This window comes from Halichoerus grypus, chromosome 3 (assembly GCF_964656455.1).
Source record: "Halichoerus grypus chromosome 3, mHalGry1.hap1.1, whole genome shotgun sequence".
In the NCBI taxonomy this organism is placed as follows: domain Eukaryota; kingdom Metazoa; phylum Chordata; class Mammalia; order Carnivora; family Phocidae; genus Halichoerus; species Halichoerus grypus.
The window spans coordinates 78,135,988-78,151,707 of NC_135714.1; the positions used below are offsets into that span (position 1 = coordinate 78,135,988).

The following is a 15,720-nucleotide window of genomic DNA, read 5'->3' on the forward strand; positions in this document are numbered from 1 at the left end:
TTTCCGAATATGGTGCTTTTGATGAGTGCCTCACGCATTTGAGCTTAAAATCTCTTTTTGCACTCTATCTTGGTTTCCCAATATGGATGATGTTTATCGGGCTTCTTATTCAAAAACCTCTCTGAGGCTTCTCCAATGGTGGCCTGTTAGCCTTACAGTGTTGGGTACTATGGAAATATCTTAGAATCTAGATGCACAGTGGGTCCGTGGGAACAGAAAGATTCTCACGCACAGAAAGCTCCATAAAACATCTACAGCATTGTCTTAGGTTGCTTGGAGAAACTGCATTCATATTCATAATGTATTGCATAATTATGAGATCCTGATTTTCATATTTCCCAGTGTGCCTTTTCAGCTCTGCTGTATTACCAAATTAAAGAAGACAACACAACTTCACCAAATTAGAGTGTTCTGTTTTGAATGTTGCAGTTTGACAGTACTCTATTTTTAATTTGTTCATCATTGATCCTAATAAAGACAAACTGTCATTGTAACCATTGCCTGGAATGCAATACATTAGTTTTATTGCCTCTATAACAGCTGCTCATGTGTCGCTTCCTCTGTCATTCAATGATGATGTGTCCTTTTCTACACCCAGTGCCAGAAAATCTGGGAAAGCTCACAGCACAACACTTCCATATGAACCGGATTAAGTACAGGGAAATCTAATTGTATGTCATTATTGTATTTCTACAACTTAGTACACAAAGGGGACATACAGAAGGAAGGCATTTTATTATATGTGCTGAATAAGTGAAGAATAAATATTACACTTTTTTTTTACTGGCTTTATAATTTTTCCTTTTCACCTAAACTCTCTATGCCTCACTTTCTTCACACAGAAGAGAATGATAGAAGCTGCCTTCCTTACCTGTCTCTGTGAGGATCACATGAGCAAACTTTGTACCTCCAGCAAAGATATGCAAGGCTTATCACCTACCTGGGTGATGTTTACAACAGTGCCTTAAAATCTCAAATTAACGCATATGTTAGCTTAAAATTTCACCTTCGTTCTTAAAAAGTATTATTTTGCCAAGGAAATTTTGCTTGTTTATCTGTACCTATTCACAGGGATCTCGGGAGAGAGAGCCATGGAATCTGTTGGGATCTAAGTTGAGGATGTAATAGGCAGCACTGTGCCCAAGCTTAGATAGGAATCGGGCAAAGAAAACCAGTGATGTGGCCAACAGGAGGTTGTTAAAGTGGGGTGCAAGATTTGCCTTCTTCCTTTTTCCCACGATTTGCCTGTGATGGTTAAATGTGCTGCTCAAACTTCCTTCTAGGGGGCAGCAGTGTCCTGGAATTTTGCCAATATTCCTTTGTCTCTCTACACCTAGTTCAGTGACTCAGGTCTTGAAGGAAGCAAGGTGAAAAGAAATAAATGTGCTAATTTTGTTATTGCATACGGATATTGGAAAAAGGTAATAGTGTACCCAACGTTGTTGGGAAGAAGGGTTGTCGGAAGTCATTTATAAAGAAAACATCAAAAATGGTACAGTAAGAGATACTAATATATTATGAAAAACTATACAGAGGAAAGAAGCTCTCATTTTATTATTGAATATACAGTTTATTTTTACTATCACACTTAATATATACTTTAGTGCTATTAAAATTAAGGTTATTAGGGAAAATTTTTGTCTATTTAAAGGTGAAAAATTTGGGACATGAGTTTTTAAATATGTGAGAATTAAAATCTTCTGAACAAAACACTTTCCCAGAAAGTGCAAATAATACTTTTTAGAGGAAATGCAGAGAGACCTAACTTTTAGGCTTGCTTGAATTTGTTCTGATTTGTTAGAAATATGTATTGAATTGATGATTTTTATTCTGAGTGGGGACTATGATTTTATAAAAGAACTCAAAGTACTGAGCAGAAATGAGTTCACAACTTTGGACACATTTACTAATCCTTTACTGGTTAGACATTAAGCCATACTAAATTTTAACACCAGGTTATACATGAATTTTTATTTCTTATCTCATTTGGCCACATTCAATTACAGCTCTAATTATAGGAAGCTTGTTAAAAGTTTGAAATGTTTTCTTTTATAGTTTTGTGTTGTGATCCCTTTTATCATTATCTTCTAGACCCTGGTCCTAAAATTTTAGGATATGGGGTTATGTACTGAGGGCATGACGACTCAGATGATTTTGCTCATCCAGCAGGAGAAAGACGGTGGCTTCATCAGCTGTTACTAAAAATTAACCCATAATGTCTTTCCTTTTCTAACATCATCATTATCTGGATGGAATGAAGAGCACTCTCACTTTACATCTTGTTTTCAATCAAATGTTCTCTTCATGATAATTTTTCCTGAATTTTTATTTAACAATACTTCAGAATTATCATGGGGGTGAGAAGAAAAAAATATTGGTTGCCCAGGGCTCTGTACTATTCTGAAATAACTTCGCTTACTATAACATTAAATAGGAACTTTGCTTGATCGTCATTATTTTGCAGAATATATGGTACTGACATTTTCCCTTTTCTCCAAGGGAGACAAAGTGATAGACCAAATGGGAAAAATTCTTCTCAGAGTTATATATAACAATTTTTTAACCAAGTTCTTACTCATCACTCTTAATTGCCAAATCTTAGAGCTATGAAAGAAATACATTGCCACTAATCATAATGAAATCTGATATTATTTATCTAGAACATATTCACTTTTTAACAGTTTTCTTCACTTAACATTTGGCAAAAGAGAGCAATTATTGCTGGAGGAATTTAAATATCCTTCAAATATACTGTCCTTTTTTTTTTTACATTTCTTATCATTTATTAAAAATACTCTATATGCTATTGATGTAATGGGGTGACACTTTTAAGACAAATTCAGAAATGCCCCTGGAGTATCAACCATTAGACATGAAATGTGAAATACTGTCACACTGATATGAATGATTGCTACTATAATCACTGGCTGCTCTTTTATTAGGTTTTTTATTAATTAAATGTAAAGTCTACCATTGGCCTTATAAAAGTGCTCATCTGTTTTCCTTTAATTTCAAATAGATTAAAAGTAAGATTTGGTCTTAATTAAAACTTAGAATTTATGGGGATTTTAATTGCAAACAGCATTTCAGTGGTGAGCATGTAGATGGCTATTAGTTCTGTTTGGTAATAAACACGGTATTGAACAATGACAGGATGAAAAATAAATTATGTGAAGGAAAGTACACCACCCTCGGCTCAGTTGTCCATGCATAGCTTGACTCCTGTCTAGCTGGGGGCAGATAAGAGTTCGAGAAGCTCAGCAGCTCAGGATCTCCTTGGTGAGGTTTACATTTTTACACTGCTATCTGGAAATTCCAGTTATTTCAAAAATGTGGATGGGTTTAGGAACAACAACAACAAAAAATCATCAGGATTAATCAGTTTAGTGGACTTTGATATCATATTCTGTAAATATGATTGCATCCGTCTGTCTTTAAGTTGAATCTAGGTTAATATAGGTTAACCATATATGATGTCCAAGAGGCCCCTGGAAGTATCGCATTTTATTATTTGTTATCTTAACCTGAGCCTGTTGCTAAATAAATAAATAAGTAAATAAATAAATAAATGGCTATCTTCTGTGGCGACCTGTAGCACAGGTATTTTCCAATTAGCATCTTTGCATGTTCTCTTTTGGCATGAGTTGGGTTTAGCCTCGTCACACTGGGCTTTTAAGGGGAGCTCTATCTTTGCAGCCCAGGCTACATATGACAAGATTAAATTGGCACACTTTACTGTATAGCTCTTGTGTTCCTGGCGGTGCGAGCCGGGTGATACCTCTGAGAGAAGGCTCAGCTGTCACTCAGTGACCCATTAACACTACCGTTCCATCCTGCAGTGTCATTTTTCTCATTCTCATGGAGATAATGCTCCCTGGAGATGTCCAATACCTGCAGGAATGAAAGAGAACAGCGGAGAGAGGCTAACTATCAAAGAGAAAGCAAATAACACAGCAAGACCATGAATTCCAACAGCAGAATTTTAAGTTGAGTGAAAAGATGAGGTCCATTATAATGGCTGGGTTGGGAAGGTGGGGGGGAATCAAGTTTTAAGAGATATTGTAACTTTTTAACAAGCTATTTTCTACTTCCTGCCCGAATGTCAAAAGAAGTGTTCAAAATAACACTTGCAATTAGACAAAGAGAAGTCAGCTGCTTTGAACATGTCAGAGGGAAATTTGGGTAAGGATTTATTTACAAACAGGGATTTTTGTATTTTGTATTTTATTTGCATGTTCATTATAAACAGGCCGTGGATATAAAACAGAGGATGAATTGAGGTAAATAGCTTAATAGTCTAAATAAAACCAGATCCCTGGATATGGTTGGCTTATTGGGGTACAAAAATCACCTTCCTAGTAAAAGCACGAAAGAGGAAAATGATATGTGATCTTTGTAACCCTAGGCCTTAGACTTCTTTTGTCCTATGATTGAACTGTTACCAGTGACTTAAGCAAACGCTATTGCTCTCTTTCAGGCCAAACTATTTTGTTTAGTGGGTCATTTATAAGAAGTAACACTTTCTAATGTTTACTATAAAGAGGTATTATAAGAAAATGCTTCTCAATTTCTTGGAATAAGACTGATTCAATTTAGATTGATATAAAAGCAAAATGCAAAGCCACCTGCATCTTGATGTTTTCTAAAGAAACCTGTTGAAGATATTACAAGGCAAAGACAAAAAAAAAAAAAAGTCAATTAGTCAGAAAATAGGGATAAAAATGGGAAAGATTCAGGATTATAAGATAAGGAAAGGTGCCATATCAATAACTTGGTCATTACCATAATCTGCATCTCAACCCTGCCTCCGATCTTCCTACACCCAGCAAAGTTTATTTTTGGGTTTAGACTGTTATTCTCTGGCTGGGGTTTTTGTATCATCACCTGCCTCTCCCCCTTCCCTCCCCTCAGGTGACACAGGTGCTAGAAACCATAGAATAAATGTGCCATATTTTTTTTTGGAATACCAACTTTTCCTTAAAAAGTGTGTGTGTTTTTAAAGTTAAATATGGGGGCGCCTGGGTGGCTCAAGTGGGTGAAGCTTCTGCCTGGGCTCAGGTCATGATCTCAGGGTCCTGGGATTAAGCCCCACCTCAGGCTCAGTGCTGAGCCAGAAGTCTGCTTGTCCCTCTCATTCTGTCCCTCCCCTTCGCTTGTGTGTGTGCTCTCTCTCTCTCAAAATAAATAAAATCTTTAAAAAAAGTTAAATATGTAAATTACGAATAATTTGCATCTTTATTTTTACATTAAAATAAAGATGGTATATTATGGAGTAGGATAAAATATTCATACGTACTCTAAAAACTTTTTAAAAGACTTAAAAAAAAAAGATTTATTTATTTATTTGAGAGAGAGAGAGCAGAGTGAGTGAGAGCGAACACAAGTGGGGGTGGGGAGGGGCAGAGGGAGTGGGAGGAGCAGACTCTGGGCTGAGCAGGAAGCCGGCTGCTCCCAGGACCCCGGGATCATGATCCCAGCCAAAGGCAGACACTTAACCAACTGAACCACCCAGGCGCCCTTTTAAAAAGACTTTAAATACTGGTGAGAATATCTTTGGCCAAACGTATCAGAACCTTTGTGTGCCTTGGGGACTGCCTTTGCACCTCTGTTCCATTGTTACAAGGTCAGCACCACTGCCATAGTGTTTAGCAGGGTTATTATGTTTTAGCAATGAATGTGGCACTATTTAGGATTGGGATGTTGTCCAACCAGCTCTTTCAGGAAACAAAGCAACCTTATTCTTAATTACAGTTGGAAGGCACTGTAAAAATCAGTCCGTCAGGGCTGGCCACCCCGTGACTCGGCCTGGAGTGACGTGGCCTCTGTCACCAGCGCGGTCATTGTGGCGCCGAAGACGTTCTGGCTCGGAAGGAGGCTCCGGAGGGGACGAGCGCAGCCAGACGTCTGGGCAGCTGAGAGTCGCGGCCACCACCCTGGGCCACACTCCATGAAGAAGATGCTCGCCGCCGCGGTCTCCCGCGTGTTGTCCGGGGTCGCCCAGAAGCCCGCTAGCAGAGTGCTGGTGGCATCCTGTAACTATTCCAATGATGCCACATTTGAAATTAAGAAATGTGACCTTTATCGATTAGAAGAGGGCCCCCCTGTCACAACAGTGCTCACCCGGGAGGATGGGCTTAAATACTACAGGATGATGCAGACTATTCGCCGAATGGAATTGAAGGCAGATCAGCTGTATAAACAAAAATTTATTCGTGGGTTCTGTCACTTGTGCGATGGTCAGGAAGCTTGTTGTGTGGGCCTGGAAGCCGGGATAAATCCCACCGATCATGTCATCACATCCTATCGGGCTCACGGCTTGTGCTATACTCGTGGACTTTCTGTCCGAGCAATTCTTGCAGAACTGACAGGACGAAGGGGAGGCTGTGCTAAAGGAAAAGGAGGATCTATGCATATGTATGCAAAGAACTTCTATGGGGGCAACGACATTGTCGGCGCCCAGGGGCCCCTGGGAGCTGGTGTCGCCCTGGCCTGTAAATATAAGGGCAAAAAGGAGGTCTGTTTGACCCTATATGGGGATGGTGCTGCGAATCAGGGTCAGATATTTGAAGCTTACAATATGGCTGCTCTGTGGAAATTACCTTGTGTTTTCGTCTGTGAGAATAACCTCTACGGAATGGGCACGTCTGCTGAGAGAGCAGCAGCAAGCACTGATTACTACAAGAGAGGACACTTTATCCCTGGACTAAGGGTGGATGGAATGGATGTTCTGTGTGTTCGGGAGGCAACGAGGTTTGCCGCGGACTACTGTAGATCTGAAAAGGGGCCCATAGTGATGGAGCTGCAGACATACCGTTATCACGGACACAGCATGAGTGACCCTGGAGTTAGTTACTGCACGCGACAAGAAATTCAGAATGTAAGAAGTAAGAGTGATCCTATTATGCTTCTCAAAGATAGAATGGTAAACAGTAAGCTTGCCACTGTTGAAGAATTCAAGGAAATTGATGTAGAAGTGAGGAAAGAAATTGACGATGCAGCCCACTTTGCTACAACTGATCCTGAACCACCTTTGGAAGAATTAGGTCATCACATCTATTGCGATAATCCACCTTTTGAAGTTCGTGGTGCAAGTCAGTGGATCAAGTTTAAGTCCCTCAGTTAAAGGGAGACTTTATAAATTTATTTTTAGTCCTTCAAAGGAATGTTCATGGTCCACTTTAAGAAACTGTGCCCAATTTTGTTAAGCAGGAATAAAACCCATTAAATAAGAGTCCTGTAAACTTTTATTAAAATAAATTGAGATCATTAAGAGATTATTAAAAGAGATTAAAAGAGATCATTGAAAAATGTACATCCAATTACAAGGCATATTTCATTTGATTGTACACTGTTGCATTAAAAGAACTATACAGTTAATCATTCAGTGTTACTAAAAGGTAAACCGAGGCACATTAAAATTTTCAAGAGTTTGAGCATACATGGATTAGAATCAGGCGATGCCAAACCAAAGACGATGAGGAGTGCTCTGTCAACAGGAGCTAGGGGAGGCATTTTTATAGGGAAACAAAGCAAGGAAATAATTTTATTGGCTATAACTTAAGCTGTTGCTGAGAAAACCTAACTCCCTGTGTGTGATTGCTTATTCTTACATTTCATTTTCTCAATTTGAGTACACTGACTCTGGCTTAGGTTTTGGTTTGTTTACATAGGATAACCAAGGCATTACAACCACCTTACGCTGATGGCCTCCTTATTTAATTAAACACTGTGAATATCTTAAAGATTATTTTAAATTTACACAAGTCTAAATTAGGAAAAACAGAAAAGATTATTTAACTTTTCATGTTACTTGCTATAATAGTTCTATTTGACTTAGCTTTATATTTGTAAATACTCTTCTTTAAAGGAGAAACAGTTCTTTCATTCCTTCTCCACCCTGACAGGAGTTGGTGTGTAAAGTCCCTCTGTGAGGTAGAAAGAGTTTCAAGCCACACCAAGCTCTCAGGCCCCCTACTGCTATGCCATCTACAATAGTTTACTTGAATTAGCCGATAACATGGCCTACTATGGTAGCGTGCCTGTACACACATATGCACGCATATTCAATATCGATGCTGAAGCCAGTGAACACTGACCATTTTCCAATGAAACATGATATACAACAGGGCGGTGGGGGGGAGATGGGACAAGAACGTTTTCTCATGTTGTACTTTAGTGCAATATTTTTAATATACCAACGTAAAGGAAAAAAAAATCTAATTTTTCAATGCATTTGTACCATCATGTGTTCCATATTTTAAGAAACTAGCTTGGTGAATTTCAGACTGGGAAATGAACAGATATGGTGACATCAGAAGAGATAAACCAAGGAGGTGTTATGAATAAAAAGTTCAGTGCTGGCTTTGGCAGCACATTTACTCAAATTAATAAAAAGTTGAAAGTAAAAGCTGTCTTGGCTAGAACTAAACATTCACAGATAACCTTTTTCAAAGGAAAATCTAACTTGGATCATACAGGTTGAGTTTTCTCTACAATCCAATACCATGTCAGTTAGCAAGACATGACTTTGTGAAAACATTTTTACTTGGTTTTATTTGAGTGATGACCAAAAGTCCTATTGAATGTGACTATATCTTGTTTCTCTGAGATAGGCTTACTGAAATCAGATATCAGACTTTGCCTGTGATCTAAGAAATAGTTTGCAGAAAACATCAAAAGAATCAGTTATTAAAAGTTAAAACCCATCAAAGAAAAAAAATAACTATGTATCATGTGGGTGTTAAGTAAACTTATTGTGGTGATCCTTTCATAATATATACATATATCCAATCATTATGTTGTATACCTGAAACTAACATCATGCTATACATCAATTATATCTCAATTTGTAAAAAGTTAAAACCTTTTTTTAACTGTACATCTACTTCTACAGTTAAAAAAAAAATAGATACTTTCTAAGAACTCTAAAAGAAAACCAAAAGCTTAGAGACCTTGAGTGTATGAACATATGTACACATATGTGCAGGCTTAATCTCCATGCCTTACCCCAAAAGGTTTAAACAAGTAAGATAACCTCAATATTTTAAATTCAGAAAGCAGAGATGAGTGTTGGTTGTTTATAAATCAAGAATATTACTAGTCAATATATTTTGTGTATGCTGCTTCAGTTCAGAGGTGCCTTGATTGGATGCCCTCCAGTATTTCATAATACTGTTAAAATAATCACATATTTTTTATGACAAATCATTCTTCTACTCTTTATTTATTTCGACATATTTAGGTTTCCATAAACTTACAAGTGGAAGACAAGCTCTTGAAAGCTAATTCTCTGTATACACTATACAGAAATTTTTAAGTTTGCTTATATTATGGATTTAATACCAGTAAAAATTAAGATACAAATAATTGGTTAGAGATGAATCCATCACAAAACCAAGAAACACTGTAATGATGTAAAAAAAAAAAATCTAAAAAACAAAAACAAAAACCCTTGTTGTTTTCATTAGGTCAAACAATAAATTAATAATAGCAATTACTTATCAAGCTATAAATCAGAGAGGTGTACAAATGCAGCAGCTAGATTTCATTTTCTATCTATAATACTATGCAACTCAGTCTATTTTATCCACCTATTAGAAGACCTAATAAGCCATGATGATCATAACAAAAGTTTCACTGTTGCAGCAATGCTAGAATATCTGAGAGAAGAAAGAATTAATAATATCTTCATCTTTATGATACTCTATAAAGGTAAAGGATTGTGTGCATATCTGTGGAATGAAATGAGAAAGGAAGGAGGTTAAGAAAAATATATGAAGGGGTGCCTGGGTGGCTCAGTTGGCTGAGCGTCTGCCTTCAGCTCAGGTCATGATCCCAGGGTCCTGAGACTGAGCTTCGTGTCGGGCTCCCTGCTCAGCGGAAAGCCTACTTCTCCCTTTCCCTCTGCCTGCCACTCCCCCTGCTTGTGCTCTCTCTCTCTCTGTGTCAAATAAATAAATAAAAAATCTTAAAAAAAAAAGAAAAAAGAAAAATATATGAAGGGAATACTTAAATATATAAGAATTGCATTTATTTAAACATTTGATATTCCTGCCAATCTAGTGTTACAAAAAAATGGAACAGATATTAGTGAAACTTAGCCTGATAATTTATTTGTGAGAAAGAAGTAGTTTTTAAAAATTGAAATATAAATTACACACCATCCATCTTTTAAAAGTGTACAATCCAGTGGTTTTAGTATGTTCACAGATTGTATAATCATTACCACTACCTGATTCCAGAATATTTTCATCATCTAGAGAAAAAGCCCATACCCATTATCAGTTACTCCCCATTCCCTATCTCTTCATCCATTGGAAAGTACTAATCTACTTTTGGTCTCTGGACTTGGGTATTCTTCACATTTTATATAAGTCATAAAATACATGCTCTTTTGTGTCTGTCTACTTTCACTGAGCCTAAGGTTTTCCAAATGTTGCTATAGCATACATCACTACTCTTCTTTATGACTGAACAACATTCCATTTTATCGATCTACTCATCAGTTGATGGACATTTGGATTTTTTCCACTTTTTGGTTGTTATGAATAATAAAAGCTCATGCTGATGAGAAAAAATTCAGTCCTTTCCTTATAAAGACAAGTACAATAGAAATTTTAAACGCATGAGACCAAGACAATGCAACAGAATCCTTATGTTATAATCTCAATTAGATAAAATAATTTGAGATATATTAAAATATTTTCAGCTTGAATATTTATCAACTTCTATAATCTATTCTAATTGGATTTTGATTTAATAGACTTTAATTTTTAGAACAATTTTAGAGTTACAGAAAAATTAAGAACAATGTACCGATTTCCCATCTGCCCTACACCCAGTTTCCCCTATTACTAGCATCTCCTAATACTATGTGGTAAGGAAAGGGTTATCTCAGTAGGCCTAGGTCTCTCAAAACCTGCACATCCCAGGGCGCCTGGGTGGCTCAGTTGGTTAAGCGACTGCCTTCGGCTCAGGTCATGATCCTGGAGTCCCGGGATCGAGTCCCACATCAGGCTCCCTGCTGAGCAGGGAGTCTGCTTCTCCCTCTGACCCTCCTCCCTCTCATGCTCTCTCTATCTCATTCTCTCTCTCGCAAATAAATAAAATCTTAAAAAAACAAAAAAAACAAAAAACAAAAACAAAAACAAACAAACAAAAAAACCCTGCACATCCCAGAGAAAGGCCTGTCTTCACACTCCTGGGAGATAACTTCTGAACCCCTGGAATATTCTACCTGATAAAAATGTTTTTGTATGCCTAAGGCCTTGGGCCATGCTGTAATAGTTTGTCCAGATAAGTTTATCTTAATAATGTGTCCCCATGTTACTCCACTAAGAGGAGATAACTGGAAGCTTGTGCCTAGTTTCTTTTAGAATTTACTCCATGTGTCTTTTCCCTTTGCTGATTTAGATTTGTATCTTTTCACTGCAGTAAGCAATAACCAAAAAAATCAAGTTTTTTAATTATACATAATAAAAACCTATATATAGAAGAGTAGCCCCAGAAATACTAGATTGCTAGTTCAGGATCATATAGCTATTGATCATAGCTACTATTCTTTTTTGCTAAGCTGCTTTGGAGTGCAAGACAATATGCTTAGCATTTTATTATTTTATTTTATTTTATTTATTTATTTTTTTAAAGATTTTATTTATTTATTTGAGAGAGAGAGAATGAGAGACTGAGAGCACGAGAGGGAAGAGGAGCAGAGGGAGAAGCAGACCCCCTGCTGAGCAGGGAGCCTGATGTGGGACTCGATCCCGGGACTCCAGGATCATGACCTGAGCTGAAGGCAGTCGCTTAACCAACTGAGCCACCCAGGCGCCCAATATGCTTAGCATTTTACATATATTACCTCACTTAATGTTTGTAATATCCACATAATATAGGCATTTTGATCTTCACTTAGAGAAGAGGAAATTAAAACTCAAGTTAAATAAATTGTTCAAGATTTCACAATTTATAAATGATGGAGACTGGATTCAAATCCAGGCAACAGAGTCTCTATTTTGAAAAGTACATTTTTGACTGCTTTTTAATCATTGCTTCTAATAATACTTAACCAAGCAATAGGTTAAAAAAAATACATTAACAAATGAATTAATGGAATTAAACTAGAACTAAGGGATTTTATCAATTACTTTAATCTGAATTCAGATTTGTAGGCTTAGTATAGAAACCCCAAAACAAAAATAAGGAGGAAAAAATGATATAGAGAATAGGAAGTAAAGCAGATTAAAGATAGTCACACGGGGCACCTGGGTGGCCCAGTCTGTTAAGTGTTGGACTCTTGGTTTTGGCTCAGTTCGTGATCTCAGGGTTACGAGATCAGGCCCTGCATTCGGCTTTGCACTCAGCATGAAGCCTGCTAAAGATTCTCTCTCTCCTTAAAAAAAAAAAAAAAAAAAAAAGGGAAAGTGTTCCACTCTCTCCCTCTCTCTCTGCCCCTCCCTCACTGCTTGTGCATGCATGTGCGCTTTCTATTTCTCTCTCTCTAAAAAAAAAAAAGATAGTCACAAATTCTGTGATATTCGTCCCATCCAGTTGAGTAATGGATCTGTTCCTTCCCCTTGGATATATCATTGCAGTGGTTCACAATTTAGAAGTAGAAAGAGGGGGAAAGATGAGTCTCCAGTCGAAATAAGAAAGCCTAGGAACAAAATTAAAACTGTTCAACATATATTTTCCAACCATCCGTGGCTGGTTTTGAGATGAACTAAAGTAACTGCAATGTTAGGTTTTGAGGATTTTATAGTGAAACGTCAACCATAGGTCAAGAAATACACTGAAGACTATAGTTGCAATTTCACTGCCTGAGGCTTGTCTTGAGTCCAGATGGAAGTTTTTCAGTTGATTGGTGAGTATCAGGCCTTGATGAGTCAAAGCCAGCCCTTGAAATGCCAAGGTAGTATGTGAGCAAGTCGTTGGAGGTTCAAAGCTATTCATGTCTCGTCTATCCAAGTAGTAGAGAGGAATCCAAGCAGCTGAGGGCTCAGGATTACAGAACCTGAGAGGCAAACCTGGGATGAAGTCAGGAACTGGGCCAAATCAGTAGATATAGAGATGGAGAGAGACAGAAGACTAAAGGAGAGGCCAGGGGAATGAGGTGGAAATATATAACAAATATAGACAAGGAAACTAGAAGCCGTAGGTGTGCATAGTTGGTGAACTCTGTATTATCATGGAAATTAACATCTATTGGATGAATTGAATCAGTAGCATCTCATGTACTGATAGGCTCTTTAGAACCTAATGCTTCTTATCCAGTATCACTGAGTCTTAAAGCAGCCCTACCTTTATGTGACATGAAAATAAACTAGAGTCTGGGCATTGGTATCATTTAAGTCTAGGTTCAAATCATGGCCTAGCCGTCGATGAGAAATGGTACCTTGAGAATGTGACTTAACTCTGTACCTTCACTTCCTCTGTAAAATGACTGACCCATGTCACTGTTGTAAAGGTTAAATGAAGAACAGGAAATGAAGTAACATCTAACTTAGTTCCAGGTACACCGAAGATGATCAATAAATAAAAATTTCTGATCCATAGGAAGAGAGAACTGTTCACTGCAGAAAAGGACAAAATGTTGAAGGGACTATCTCATCTGAAAGCAATAAAAAGGGTCTTCAATTTTATGGAGGTAGCTAGGCGTAAAGATTGCAATGCTAGCTGTCTGAGGAATATATTTTCACAAATTCAGCTATCCTTTGTTTTTTCGTAACCTTCTCTTAACTAGTTCTCCTCAGGCAGCATTTGATATAAGAAGTAGTTTTAAAGTGCCACCAAGGTTGGATAGAAGATGATGTTGTAGTAATAAAACTCCCCAGTTTGCAGCCAAATTGTGTTCAGGATTGGGGTCTTTGGATCTACTAACTACACTAAAGCATGTAGATATTGTGCGGATACTACTTTGGTAGACTTAGGGCTGGGTAATACAGACTTTTCCATTCTAGTATATTATAGATGACTATGGATATTCTCAGACTAGCAATTCCTTCAAAATTAGCCCCTTCTTTTTGTTGTAGATTCCTTTAAAGGAATGCTCCAAAATATTAATAATAACAATGATCTGATCAGGCTTGAAACAAAAATCCAGCCCAAACTCTCCATTCAATCAGTATTACAATTTTTTCTCATTGACTTCATTCATGTCTATTTGATCCATGAGGCTGATTTATACAGCAAAGAGCAAAGAAGAGAGGTCTCCGAACTGGAATTTGAGAAAGAGAGATGGAAATTTTCTGCCAAGTTTATGCACAGAAAAGAACACAATCAAATTAGGAAACACTGGAGAGCAACAGAGACAGTTCATACAATACTTTCCTTTTGACAGGCCAATAAATACTCAAGCTGAATAATTTACCAAAAGAAAAAGAGCCCACTCAAACCTCATGACCTTTTGAACAATGAGCAAGAGTTCAATTATCTACAAATGTTCTAGTAGAAGGCAGCTTTCCAGGCTGCAGTGTTATTTCAGCAGTCATACATTAGAATTAGTAGAGGGAGAATATTGCCTTTGTAGTTTCTGTGTCCTGCTATAGTTTCTGTTACCTTCTTTTACAAAACCTACTGCCACATGAAGTAGCACTTTGCCAAAAAAGAAGAAAAAAAGTAGGAGGAAGCAATTATTTTAATAATGTTTCTGGCGAGTCTGAGCTATTAGATTTCACTGGGACACTTTATCTGCACATTACTAAAGTGATACTGTCACTTTAGAAAGTATATAATTTGCTTCCATTAGAGGCTGAGAGTCACTTGCCAACAGGGCCCAGAGAATTTCTCTACCGCCATCCACGTGGGCTGCCGTCTTGCAAAGTGACCAGCTCATCACTTCCGTGGGATACACTGAGGTTCCAAGAATTGGAGAGCTTCTTCCGTCACTGATAGCTTGTAAAATCCAACAGTTTCCCTTAGACAAAAGGCTGTAGAAGCCATATGGAATATCGCACATTTTGCAACCGAAGTACTAGAGCCTACTAGCAGTATGAAAGCACATTAGGAATTTATTCAGTTCTTCTGGAGGAGACATATTTGTTGTGATTGAAATTTAACATCAAAAAGCCTTTGTCAGTTCTCTCACTTTTTTTTTTTTACAATCTTGTTAACTCTTTATGTGTTTCCTGTATCTTTCTGAATTGTTAAGATTAGAACCAAGATCCTACAAAAATAAAACTCTGGCTGGTCTAAAGATTGTAGAAACACAGTTTCAGTATTTTGACAGGGAGTGATTTCTTATTTGTGCACTGATTGTGCTAACAGAGGAAAAAGCTGAATTCTTATTAGAGCAGAATCAGCTAAATTCTCAAATATACCTGAGGTCTGAGGCAACTGCGGTTTTTTCTGTTGTTGTTGTTGTTGCTTGTTTGTTTGTTTGTTTGTTTGGCTGTGTGGTCTTGGATGAGTTTCCAAATCATTAGTCACTATTCTATAAGAAGGGGAATATCACTCTTACCTTGTGGTACTGTTGTGAGGATTGGAAATAGCACGCATGAAGACCTTAGTGCTTGGCACACGTTAGGTGCTCCAAACAGCAGTTATGTTTTCTCTTTTCCTTCTCTTCTTCTTCTCCTTCATCTATTATTTTATATTAAAGCTTGACTTTTCTCACATACCCTTACAGAAAAACACCCTTGTCTCTTTCCTTTCACAAATGTCATTTAGATTTTGAATCTATCATTCTAAAAGCTTAGTCATGATTTTTATTCAGTGATTCCAGAA

At 37.4% G+C, this 15,720-nt stretch overlaps 1 protein-coding gene across 2 annotated transcripts; it reads left to right on the forward strand.

Annotated features, from left to right (window-relative positions):
* Window positions 1-5,947: 5,947 nt before the first annotated feature.
* Window positions 5,948-7,123, forward strand: PDHA2 (pyruvate dehydrogenase E1 subunit alpha 2). 2 transcript variants are annotated; one of them, XM_078068197.1, is made up of 2 exons: window positions 5,948-6,478; window positions 6,554-7,123. In XM_078068197.1, exons 1-2 carry the CDS (start codon window positions 5,948-5,950, stop codon window positions 7,121-7,123), a joined length of 1,101 nt encoding a protein of 366 aa, XP_077924323.1. The 2 variants fall into 2 exon arrangements, with proteins under 2 accessions (XP_077924323.1, XP_035935284.1); XM_036079391.2 differs by having other exon boundaries at window positions 5,948-7,123.
* Window positions 7,124-15,720: the final 8,597 nt, after the last annotated feature.

Bases quoted from the DNA above. Each gene is read 5' to 3' on its own strand.
- PDHA2 (XM_036079391.2), top strand. From the start codon at position 5,948: ATGAAGAAGATGCTCGCCGCCGCGGTCTCCCGCGTGTTGTCCGGGGTC.